This window comes from Ylistrum balloti, unplaced genomic scaffold, assembly GCF_031769215.1.
Source record: "Ylistrum balloti isolate Yb309-2 unplaced genomic scaffold, AGI_CSIRO_Ybal_v1 Utg369668, whole genome shotgun sequence".
NCBI classification, from domain to species: Eukaryota; Metazoa; Mollusca; class Bivalvia; order Pectinida; family Pectinidae; genus Ylistrum; species Ylistrum balloti.
The window spans coordinates 1225582-1238667 of NW_026781915.1; the positions used below are offsets into that span (position 1 = coordinate 1225582).

General features: G+C 35.3%; 1 protein-coding gene across 6 annotated transcripts in view; it reads right to left on the reverse strand.

Moving 5' to 3' along the window:
- Positions 1–13086, reverse strand: part of LOC132560801 (nuclear factor 1 X-type-like) — a 122352-nt gene that overhangs the window by 18823 nt on the left and 90443 nt on the right. For all 6 annotated transcript variants that reach the window (XM_060225516.1, XM_060225509.1, XM_060225502.1 and 3 more), the window contains exon 6: positions 12165–12503. In XM_060225516.1, coding sequence (XP_060081499.1) covers positions 12165–12503 — 339 coding nt within the window. The remainder of the gene's footprint in view (positions 1–12164; positions 12504–13086) is intronic.

The following is a 13086-nucleotide window of genomic DNA, read 5'->3' on the forward strand; positions in this document are numbered from 1 at the left end:
CCAAACCATATTATACCACTGGGAGAAAACAAGGTCAACTTCAAGTATCAACAGCATTAAAGAATATCTGTGTTGTTGACTTCTGAAACATTTTCCTTCCTCCACCAGGAACTAAATCAAGTCAAAGACTAACATATTTACTACTACTACTAGTAATAGTTGATGGTGATATCAGTCGATATCTACATTAGTGACATTACTGTGTAACAAAAGCATCAGTGTATATGTCACTACTGTGTGATAGCAGTGTTAGTGTAGATGTCACTACTGTGTGATAGCAGTGTTAGTGTAGAGGTCACTACTGTGTGATAGTGTCAGTGTAGATGTCACGACTGTGTGATAGCAGTGTTAGTGTAGATGTCACTACTGTGTGATAGCAGTGTCAGTGTAGATGTCACTACTGTGTGTTAGCAGTGTCAGTGTAGATGTCACTACAGTGTGTTAGCAGTGTCAGTGTAGATGTCACTACTGTCTGATAGCAGTGTTAGTGTAGATGTCACTACTGTGTGTTAGCAGTGTCAGTGTAGATGTCACTACTGTGTGATAGTGTCAGTGTAGATGTCACTCCTGTGTGATAGCAGTGTCGGTGTAGATGTCACTCCTGTGTGATAATGTCAGTGTAGATGTCACTCCTGTGTGATAGCAGTGTCGGTGTAGATGTCACTCCTGTGTGATAATGTCAGTGTAGATGTCACTCCTGTGTGATAACAGTGTCGGTGTAGATGTCACTCCTGTGTGATAGTGTCAGTGTAGATGTCTCTACTTTGTGATTGTGATGTCAACATAGATATAAAAACTGTGTAATTGTGATGTCAGCATAGATGTAAATACTGTGTGATTGTGACATCAGCATAGATACAAATACTGTGTAATTGTGATGTCAGCATAGATATAAATACTGTGTGATTGTGATGTCAGCATAGATATAAATACTGTGTGATTGTGATGTCAGCATAGATATAAATACTGTGTGATTGTGACATCAGCATAGATATAAATACTGTGTGATTGTGATGTCAGCATAGATATAAATACTGTGTGATTGTGATGTCAGCATAGATATAAATACTGTGTGATTGTGATGTCAGCATAGATATAAATACTGTGTGATTGTGAAGTCAGCATAGATATAAATACTGTGTGATTGTGATGTCAGCATAGATATAAATATTGTGTGATTGTGATGTCAGCATAGATATAAATACTGTGTGATTGTGATGTCAACAGAGATGTAAATACTGTGTGATTGTGATGTCAGCATAGATGTAAATACTGTGTGATTGTTATGTCAACATAGATATAAATACTGTGTGATTGTGATGTCAGCATAGATATAAATACTGTGTGATTGTGATGTCAGCATAGATATAAATACTGTGTGATTGTGATGTCAGCATAGATATAAATACTGTGTGATTGTGATGTCAGCATAGATATAAATACTGTGTGATTGTGACGTCAGCATAGATATAAATACTGTGTGATTGTGATGTCAGCATAGATATAAATACTGTGTGATTGTGATGTCAGCATAGATATAAAATACTGTGTGATTGTGATGTCAGCATAGATGTAAATACTGTGTGACTGTGATGTCAGCATAGATATAAATACTGTGTGATTGTGATGTCAGCATAGATATAAATACTGTGTGATTGTGATGTCAGCATAGATGTAAATACTGTGTGATTGTTATGTCAACATAGATGTAAATACTGTGTGATTGTTATGTCAACATAGATATAAATACTGTGTGATTGTGATGTCAGCATAGATATAAATACTGTGTGATTGTGATGTCAGCATAGATATAAATACTGTGTGATTGTGATGTCAGCATAGATATAAATACTGTGTGATTGTGACATCAGCATAGATATAAATACTGTGTGATTGTGATGTCAGCATAGATGTAAATACTGTGTGATTGTTATGTCAGCATAGATATAAATACTGTGTGATTGTGATGTCAGCATAGATATAAATACTGTGTGATTGTGATGTCAGCATAGATATAAATACTGTGTGATTGTGACATCAGCATAGATATAAATACTGTGTGATTGTGATGTCAACATAGATATAAATACTGTGTGATTGTGATGTCAGCATAGATATAAATACTGTGTGATTGTGATGTCAACATAGATATAAATACTGTGTGATTGTGATGTCAGCATAGATGTAAATACTGTGTGATTGTTATGTCAACATAGATATAAATACTGTGTGATTGTGATGTCAGCATAGATATAAATACTGTGTGATTGTGATGTCAGCATAGATATAAATACTGTGTGATTGTGATGTCAGCATAGATATAAATACTGTGTGATTGTGATGTCAGCATAGATATAAATACTGTGTGATTGTGATGTCAGCATAGATATAAATACTGTGTGATTGTGATGTCAGCATAGATATAAATACTGTGTGATTGTGATGTCAGCATAGATATAAATACTGTGTGATTGTGACATCAGCATAGATATAAATACTGTGTGATTGTGATGTCAACAGAGATGTAAATTCTGAGTGATTGTGAAGTCAGCGTAGATATAAATACTGTGTGATTGTGATGTCAACAGAGATGTAAATTCTGAGTGATTGTGAAGTCAGCGTAGATGTTACAACAGTTCCCTCGTGACGTCTATAAATTCAGGTTGATTATTTATTAAGAATTACGTAAGAAGATAACACCTGCATTAAAATATAAAATATAACAGACTGATTTCATGTTGAACCTTTTTAGCCCAACCTATTAGGATCTAGAAAGCTTAGCATGAATACAGGCCTCTACTGTAGGGATAAGCTGAAATCAAATAGCTAATCAAATGTTACCACTGATGTTGTAAATGAACAACAATGACAAAGTTATCCACGCCATATGTCTAAAAGTATAAATTCCAACCAATCACCCAGGTAAAACTCATTGTGATAAAAAGGATCATTCCTCTTCCTAAAAATAGGGGGGGAAAGAGGGAACATATCACTCACAATCAATTCTGAATGATACTTTGAACTGAAGTGAAATACTGATATCATAAATAAGTACATTTAATGTAGTATGAATATTTAGTATGAAGAAAATCAAACAAAAAATGAAATATGAAACAAAATATGGAAGGACAGATGGACGGATGAATAGATGGAATGTGAGATTACTAACAGCATGAGACTTCAATGTGAAGGTCTAAGAGAAAAATAAAGAATAAGTAACAGACAAGATAAATTAATATTGAAGAGCTAGTGACACTTGTAAGTATCTGGAAAATAGATCTATCAAAACTGAAAAATGATCGTTATCATCAAATTAATTGAAAGAGAAAAAGCTAATTAAGAGATGATGAAAAGAAACAATTTCAAATGTTGATTAATCCAAAATCTTTTCAAAATGTCAAAACCTTTTTATTTTCCATATGTATACTATCCTAACCTTAACAATTTGGTACTTGGGCGACTTCAGATCTTGTCTTGATAGTTTTTATTCAAAAGTAGAATATCAGTGGTCAATCCTGGACACTGATCACATACCTTGTGTTATAAATACACCTCTACCTGAGAGGGGTGGGGATGAGGAAAGTGGGCGTGTTCCTGCTGGCTGTGGGGTGTGACCACTCAGGGGTCTGGGTGGGGTCCCCTGCTCGTGTTGAGATGCATGCTGGGACAATGAGACGCCAGACGACACCGGGGTGAAGCCTCGCGGATTTGATGAAGATGAAGATGCATCTACCGTAGATTTACTAGCATGGAGCAGGTGAGGTGAATGCATGGCTGCACTATTTGTCAAACCTGTGTACAAATGATATAACACACAAAAATGCAGATGGACACTAAACTGTCCACTAAGCCAACCCAAGGCAACAACAACAAAAACATCCAAGGCTGGCCATGCAGTTTTAACACAAATTGTTTCTCCAGGGGTAGACACATTTTATTTGGCAATATCTATGGGCTTGTAACTTCTTTGCAATCTTTCCATTTTTTCATACCTTTCTATGGGTAGATAACTCATTTTTACCCTATCTTGACTTATCTTTACTATTTCTTCATTCTGAATGTATGAATATTGACTGAAGCACAGAGATTAACTAAGAAACGCTGTACACCTGAATCAAGGTACATATTGTATTACACTTGCGCGAAGCTTCCTATCTATAATCCATCAATTCATATGTCAAAATGTCTATTCCTCCCTTTTTCCATTTATTTCTTTTTTTATACTGAATTACTTTTATTTCTAATGAAACAATAAATTCATGAACAGAAATGGAAAAATTTACTCAATATCAAAACATTTTTATTTTAAATTGTTTCAGATGATTAATTATAATTGGCATCATATCCAGAATATCCATATTCAAATAATATTTAAAAAAACAAGAGTTAAAAAAAAAACATTTGTCAGTTGTTTTTTACTTCTAAGACATCTACCTGTAACCAATGGTAATGACCTTGTATTAAAGTCACCAATCAGATTACAACAGATAGCTTGATGATACGTATATCTTCTGGAAACAGAAAACATATGTTCACACTGTGAAAGGAAAGTAAGAATCCTTGGATTTGAAACCAAAAAGCAAAGTGCTGCGAAAAATCCTACTGTGCTAAATTCTACTTATTCTTGATAGATACTGAAGCTGTTGTCATACAGAGAACATACAACAATGTGGTGCAGACAAACTGTTAAATACAAGATGCATCTAATCTTGAAGCAAAAATTCAGAAAAAAAAAGATGAAGGACAGACATGTTATGAAGAAACACATGGCCAGCCTTGGAGAGTAAACTATAGAAATTGTTTGCAGTAAATATTAAAATATACATGAAAAACAAAGTATATTAGTAGGTTAATTAAGATTGCATGTTAGCTGGGAATGTCTGAATTAAGCATGAACTGATAATCTAGACACACTAGGCTGTTAATATCAAACTTATAAATTAATTAATGACAACGCTTTTATGCAAATGAACTGAAATTGTGCTTTGAGCTTTAGCAAGAAATTTAATGCACACACCTACACAATATTGATGACAGTGACTAAGTGTAGCAAACAAGATATGATATAGATCTTTATTGAATATGTTGACAACAGGAATAAGTTTTAACAAAATCATACCATGTAAACTAAAGATGACATGTGTTAAATGGCAACAATGTGCATATGATACAACATGTAATAATGGAATGATAGGTGTTGTGATATTTTATGACACACCATGTGATATTGTCATATATGTATAATACTATGATATTGCTGTAAGACACACTATATGATATTGTCATACAATATGTATAATACTATGATATTGCTGTAAGACACACTATATGATATTGTCATACAATATGTATAATACTATGATATTGCTGTAAGACACACTGTATGATATTGAGATGTGTGTTTTATTACAACACTGACATATGATCATGATACACCATATAACAAAACCTAGACACTTGTGACATATTCTCTCATTACAATTTTACATCTTAAGCTTGCTTTTCATAGCAGACCTCAGATCTTGTTAAAACTAACCAGAAAACAACATGAATAGCCTATGTCATCAGTTGCAGGTCATCATGAATGTTTGTGGTTAGGTTTGATGATCTATGTGGTGTCCAATCAACACATTACAATCTCAGAACACAGGTATACTATGGTACAGTTTAGCATACCAGGAGTACCGTGTTATGATATATGATGATTGAGATATGAATTGATTTCTTTTTTTCTTTAATATGAGGAAGTCAGTCTATGTATGAGTGTAAAACATGAAGATGTTGATGGATGTAAGATTAGGTATGGTAAGGAAAAGTAAATAGACCAGGGTAAAAACAGTAGGACAAAACCATATGATGTACTTGAACAAGAGGCTCAATAGGCCTGCATCACTCACCTGGTAATCAATTTTCATCAAACGTAGAATCAGTGTTAATATCACAAATATATAGATGACAGATGCTACGCCATAAGCAAAAGCTCACTTGGCCCTTCGAACCAGGTGAGCTAAAACTTAACAGAATTTCGCAGTAAAATCTTGTGTTTTTATTTTAACCTCAGATTGGACATCTTCATCACCATTTATATTAAATCTTACATATGCATGGGTTAAGTGTTTTACAGGCAGAAGGACAGGTAAACAACAAGTGGTACATTACTGAGAGTAGATACTTTTAGAATGTGTTGAATGAATGACCAACGTGAAGTGTTGTATGAGGTATAATGTTGACCCAGACAGAGAGGTGTAGTATGTCTAACTGAATAGACAATAGTCAAAGTCATGAGCACATTCTATTGTATGATATTGGGAACAGAAGATGACTGATATACAACTCAGTCTTGCATCTTGCTGGTACTGGAGAAGATTAGCAAGCGTAGCTACCCTTCTATAGTCACCAGTAACTTAACATTTGTGGTTTCTGTCCCCAGTAAAAGTCTGACAATCTCTACAGTCACCAGTATATAACATTAGTGGTTTCTGTCCCCAGTAAAAGTCTGACAATCTCTACAGTCACCAGTATATAACATTAGTGGTTTCTGTCTCCAGTAAAAGTCTGACAATCTCTACAGTCACCAGTATATAACATTAGTGGTTTCTGTCCCCAGTAAAAGTCTGACAATCTCTACAGTCACCAGTATATAACATTAGTGGTTTCTGTCTCCAGTAAAAGTCTGACAATCTCTACAGTCACCAGTATATAACATTAGTGGTTTCTGTCTCCAGTAAAAGTCTGACAATCTCTACAGTCACCAGTATATAACATTAGTGGTTTCTGTCCCCAGTAAAAGTCTGACAATCTCTACAGTCACCAGTATATAACATTAGTGGTTTCTGTCCCCAGTAAAAGTCTGACAATCTCTACAGTCACCAGTATATAACATTAGTGGTTTCTGTCTCCAGTAAAAGTTGACAATCTCTACAGTCACCAGTATATAACATTAGTGGTTTCTGTCCCCAGTAAAAGTCTGACAATCTCTACAGTCACCAGTATATAACATTAGTGGTTTCTGTCTCCAGTAAAAGTCTGACAATCTCTACAGTCACCAGTATATAACATTAGTGGTTTCTGTCTCCAGTAAAAGTCTGACAATCTCTACAGTCACCAGTATATAACATTAGTGGTTTCTGTCCCCAGTAAAAGTCTGACAATCTCTACAGTCACCAGTATATAACATTAGTGGTTTCTGTCTCCAGTAAAAGTCTGACAATCTCTACAGTCACCAGTATATAACATTAGTGGTTTCTGTCCCCAGTAAAAGTCTGACAATCTCTACAGTCACCAGTATATAACATTAGTGGTTTCTGTCCCCAGTAAAAGTCTGACAATCTCTACAGTCACCAGTATATAACATTAGTGGTTTCTGTCTCCAGTAAAAGTCTGACAATCTCTACAGTCACCAGTATATAACATTAGTGGTTTCTGTCTCCAGTAAAAGTCTGACAATCTCTACAGTCACCAGTATATAACATTAGTGGTTTCTGTCCCCAGTAAAAGTCTGACAATCTCTACAGTCACCAGTATATAACATTAGTGGTTTCTGTCTCCAGTAAAAGTCTGACAATCTCTACAGTCACCAGTATATAACATTAGTGGTTTCTGTCCCCAGTAAAAGTCTGACAATCTCTACAGTCACCAGTAACATAACATTAGTGGTTTCTTCCAGTAAAAGTCTGACAGTCTCTACAGTCACCAGTAACATAACATTAGTGGTTTCTGTCTCCAGTAAAAGTCTGACAATCTCTACAGTCACCAGTATATAACATTAGTGGTTTCTGTCCCCAGTAAAAGTCTGACAATCTCTACAGTCACCAGTATATAACATTAGTGGTTTATGTCTCCAGTAAAAGTCTGACAATCTCTACAGTCACCAGTATATAACATTAGTGGTTTCTGTCTCCAGTAAAAGTCTGACAATCTCTACAGTCACCAGTATATAACATTAGTGGTTTCTGTCCCCAGTAAAAGTCTGACAATCTCTACAGTCACCAGTATATAACATTAGTGGTTTCTGTCTCCAGTAAAAGTCTGACAATCTCTACAGTCACCAGTATATAACATTAGTGGTTTCTGTCTCCAGTAAAAGTCTGACAATCTCTACACTCACCAGTATATAACATTAGTGGTTTCTGTCTCCAGTAAAAGTCTGACAATCTCTACAGTCACCAGTATATAACATTAGTGGTTTCTGTCTCCAGTAAAAGTCTGACAATCTCTACAGTCACCAGTATATAACATTAGTGGTTTCTGTCTCCAGTAAAAGTCTGACAATCTCTACAGTCACCAGTATATAACATTAGTGGTTTCTGTCTCCAGTAAAAGTCTGACAATCTCTACAGTCACCAGTATATAACATTAGTGGTTTCTGTCTCCAGTAAAAGTCTGACAATCTCTACAGTCACCAGTATATAACATTAGTGGTTTCTGTCTCCAGTAAAAGTCTGACAATCTCTACAGTCACCAGTATCTTCACAATCATTAAGGTTCAGAGTTTTCATGTACTAAATGATGCTCCAACGCCTTCGTGACTAGAAAAACGTTGCCCAATGCCATCCATCAAAGAAGATATGGGGTTATAGAGAATTTAAGGTTGGTACATGCTACGTTAGCTAGCTGTGAAATAAGTGTGGAATGTTTTGAAGACATATTACACAGAAACTCTTTCCCGCCCACTGCACGATTCATTTAGTCTCCAAGACTTTGAAAATCAAATAAAAAAAATATATGTGTGTCTGTGTAATTAATTATCGTCAGTCTTGATCACTTTCTACTGGTTTCGTTTACATCCTTATCGTGATCCAATCAGAAAACTTTACGTTCATAACCTCTTAAAACTCAAATACCCATAGCAACCTTAAGTTAGTATGTAATGCTATCTATGTAGACAGTGAGTCATATCTCTGAAAGAATCACTACAATTTGTAAAATTGTTTTCCTACATATAAAACATTGGCATAAACAACAAAATTAATTATACAACGTCTAAATGTAATAGGAACTGACAGAAAGTAAATGAAATGAGTTATTCCCCCTGTTACATCATCACAAACGACACATTTTAATCGACATTCATTGCTGAGTTATCAACTAAAGATTATCTTCCATATCATAACCAATCTGAGGTACAAACCTGTATAAGACCAAGTACACAAAAATTGTAAATAGTATTTATACAATTTAAACCACAATAATACTAAAGTAACATCTGTCAGATAAGACTGATCGTTATATAATGTTAAGAACACCATTGTACATAAAACCAGGAATAAACATCACACTTGGTTCTAAAGTCTTAATACTTGTAGTTTTCTCTATCATTCAATAAGTTTTACATATCCTTTAAAAGTGTCCTTTTTATAGTCTGGCATATTGTATAATATGTATCAATATTGTTAAAACCAATACCAAATGACATCAAGACTAAATATAATGTACAAATTAATATTCAACTAACAAAGATATCAACCTGTAAGTCAGTATCAAAATAAACGAAAAGTTTGAAATATTCCTCTGACAGCAACATTATTACTGTTAAGCAGTTTTTGAAACTTTAAAGATATAAATACATATATCATTTTCAAAATAACACATGCATCAACAAGTTGGTTGCTGAACGGATTCATCATTTTCCCTTGTGTCAATGAAATAGTCCTACAGATAATTTGTCTATGTTGATTTCCTCCAATATGTAAGTTTCAAACTGACATACAGGAGCTAAGCTACAGCAAGGCTTTCTATATACCCCTTGACACACTGAAGGATTAGGCATTTCACATAAATTTTTACTATCTTTAATTGTGGCATCACAACTTAAATACAGGTCTGAACTTAAAACACACTTTTCAAGAAAAAGATCTTGAAAAAAAAACTTGAAATCTTTTTTTTTCTCTCATATAGATCATGTCTATATTTTCTAAAATCTCAATTTTATTCACCAATTTTCAAATGGTTCCCCTGGTAACCATAACCTAAGAACATGTGTACCCATGGGACAACTCAATCTAGAAACAAACCACAAAATTTGGGAATTCTGCATAATTTTGAAATAATTTTTGTACGTGAAAGGTCTGTGAGATGTAGGCATATTGATTTTTTAGAAACTAAACTCGCAGCTGCATATCAAATAGTGTTTGTGACGTGTAATGTGTCCGCAGAGTATCATAGAATTACCTAACTTGTAGGTACGGCCAGCCTACCAGCCCCGTTTATCACTCCCAACCAATACACTAGCTTCCACAGAAACGCGAAAAAAGAGGAACTCGGGACGAGAAATTTACATCATTTCGTTACACAGGAAAGACTTAACGATCCCCCCTTATAAATTTGTGATCAGGAAACACATTCTTTTAAAAGCTAACATCCTCATTAAATTTGTATTGTTCCATCGGTATAGTTTTCACTGATTGTTCCCGTTTTTTCAGAGTCTATACAGATGTACTTCTGACTGAATTTTTTGCTTTACAACATTCTACAAGTAAATGGCCAGCCTTTAAAATCACCAATGTTGACGGGCACTAACAGAAAAATGCTTCATTATAAATCTCATAAAGCAACAATGTTTTTCTGGAAGGAGTGATATAATTACGGTTGTTTTCAGTAATAAAGAGAAGAATGTCATGAGAGTGCAAAGAATGACAGTCTATTTAGATGTTTGATGTCAGATCAGTCTGTTTAAATGTTTGGTGTCAGATCAGACCGTTTAGAGGTGTGATGTCAGATCAGACAGTTTAGAGGTTTGGTGTCAGATCAGACCGTTTAGAGGTGTGATGTCAGATCAGACAGTTTAGACGTGTGATGTCAGATCAGACTGTTTAGACGTGTGATGTCAGATCAGACTGTTTAGAGGTTTGGTGTCAGAACAGACTGTTTAGAGGTGTAATGTCAGATCAGACTGTTTAGAGGTTTGGTGTCAGATCAGACTGTTTAGAGGTGTGATGTCAGATCAGACTGTTTAGAGGTTTGATGTCAGATCAGACTGTTTAGACGTGTGATGTCAGATCAGACTGTTTAGTTTGATGTCAGATCAGACTGTTTAGAGGTGTAACGTCAGATCAGACTGTTTAGATTGATGTCAGATCAGACCGTTTAGAGGTTTGGTGTCAGGTCAGTCTGTTTAGAGGTTTGGTGTCAGATCAGACTGTTTAGATTGATGTCAGATCCAACTGTTTAGTTTGATGTCAGATCAGACTGTTTAGAGGATTGATGTCAGATCAGACTGTTTAGACGTGTGATGTCAGATCAGACTGTTTAGTTTGATGTCAGATCAGACTGTTTAGAGGTGTAACGTCAGATCAGACTGTTTAGATTGATGTCAGATCAGACCGTTTAGAGGTTTGGTGTCAGGTCAGTCTGTTTAGAGGTTTGGTGTCAGATCAGACTGTTTAGATTGATGTCAGATCCAACTGTTTAGTTTGATGTCAGATCAGACTGTTTAGAGGTATGATGTCAGATCAGACTATTTAGAGGTATGATGTCAGATCAGACTATTTAGAGGTGTGATGTCAGATCAGACTATTTAGAGGTGTGATGTCAGATTAGACTATTTAGAGGCTAAAATATCCAGAAAAAGTGGTCAGCAATTTTTATTTGTGGAAAGAAGTTGAAAGGAAATGTTTATTTGCCACTTTTTTGACCATCATAATTCTTTACTAACAATCTGAAGGCAAGAAAACCTCAAAAAGAAGTTGATTCTGCCAGCCTACAATTATGGACTAAATGACATAGTCAGTAAAACCATAAATTACTTAATCTAGTGGATATACTTAATATCAATATTCCACATTCATATTTCTGTCAACAACACAAAATATAGAAATATAGAAACAACTGGTGTGGATGTGTGAAGTAACGTTAACTGTGTGCTGACTGACCAGAGAGTGACCTTTATATACATAGGAAATGCACATGCCTAAATACTGTCTTGTGTATGTGCTCCCCAGAAAGTTTCTTTAATGTAAGATAGGCATCGACTGTCGAAAACTAGGTAACATATACTTTCTTAGAAGAAAAGTACCCTATAGTGTGTCGTAAAATTGGTAATGTATACTTTTACACTGAACTACATACACAAACACATATTCACACGGTTCTGTAAATATTATCATAGGTGTGACTTTGCAGTAAACTGGGTGTGTTTTTACATCTGAATACGGGTGTGGCCTCACCTGGGTCCATGTGATCTCCCTGCCAGCCTGATGACCCACTGCTACTTAGATTAGCTGAAGACTTGGCATAGTAGTTGCTCATTGTCTCATTCTCGTCTCCAACACTCTCTACATCATCTTCTGCTGACGAGATTGAACTTATGGTGTTGCGCTTTAGCCGCTTATGTGGGTGGCCAGAGGGGCTAAGGGCAGACTGGCCATTGGGCATTCCCGGGTGTGGCATGCCACCCACCACCTGGGACTGTTCCTGAGGGCTGTAGTTGTAGTAACTGGGACTGTCCATCTGTTTACTGGGCGGCATCATAGGCACTGTCCCATTCTGTGGCATCATGATGGAATCTGAAACACGCAGATTTTCACAACATAAACCTTTTGAATAATCATGGACATTGATATTACTTAAGTCAGGATACAGAGATTGGGTTTGATTTTGCACAGTAAGGACATCAATATATTGCACAAATATCCAATGTGACCTTATAAGCTTGATGTTTGACAATGACACCATGATCATGACCATATACCAAAAACCTACTTGGCTATTTCCTAAGAAATAGCAGTAAAAATTTTGATAGGAAGAAGAAAGGATTTATGACCACCATGATGAAAATCCAATCAAGATCAAAAAAGCTACATAATGAATATGTCTCATAATTCTATCAGGGAAAGTTCTAGAGAAAAAACAATAATGAACTTTAAAGCGACAATTAAAAAATATTCAGTGATGGTCCCAAACTTGGTCTCAAAACTGAATCCAGAAATACTCTTGAAACTCACACCTTGCACAAATTTTGAACATGCCCATACATTTTCAAGAATATACACATCAACAGATTTGTTATATTTCAAATGCGGAAATCCAGAACGACAGCTAAAGGCAATGTTAAATATCAAACTGAATATGTGAAATGCATGATGCAAA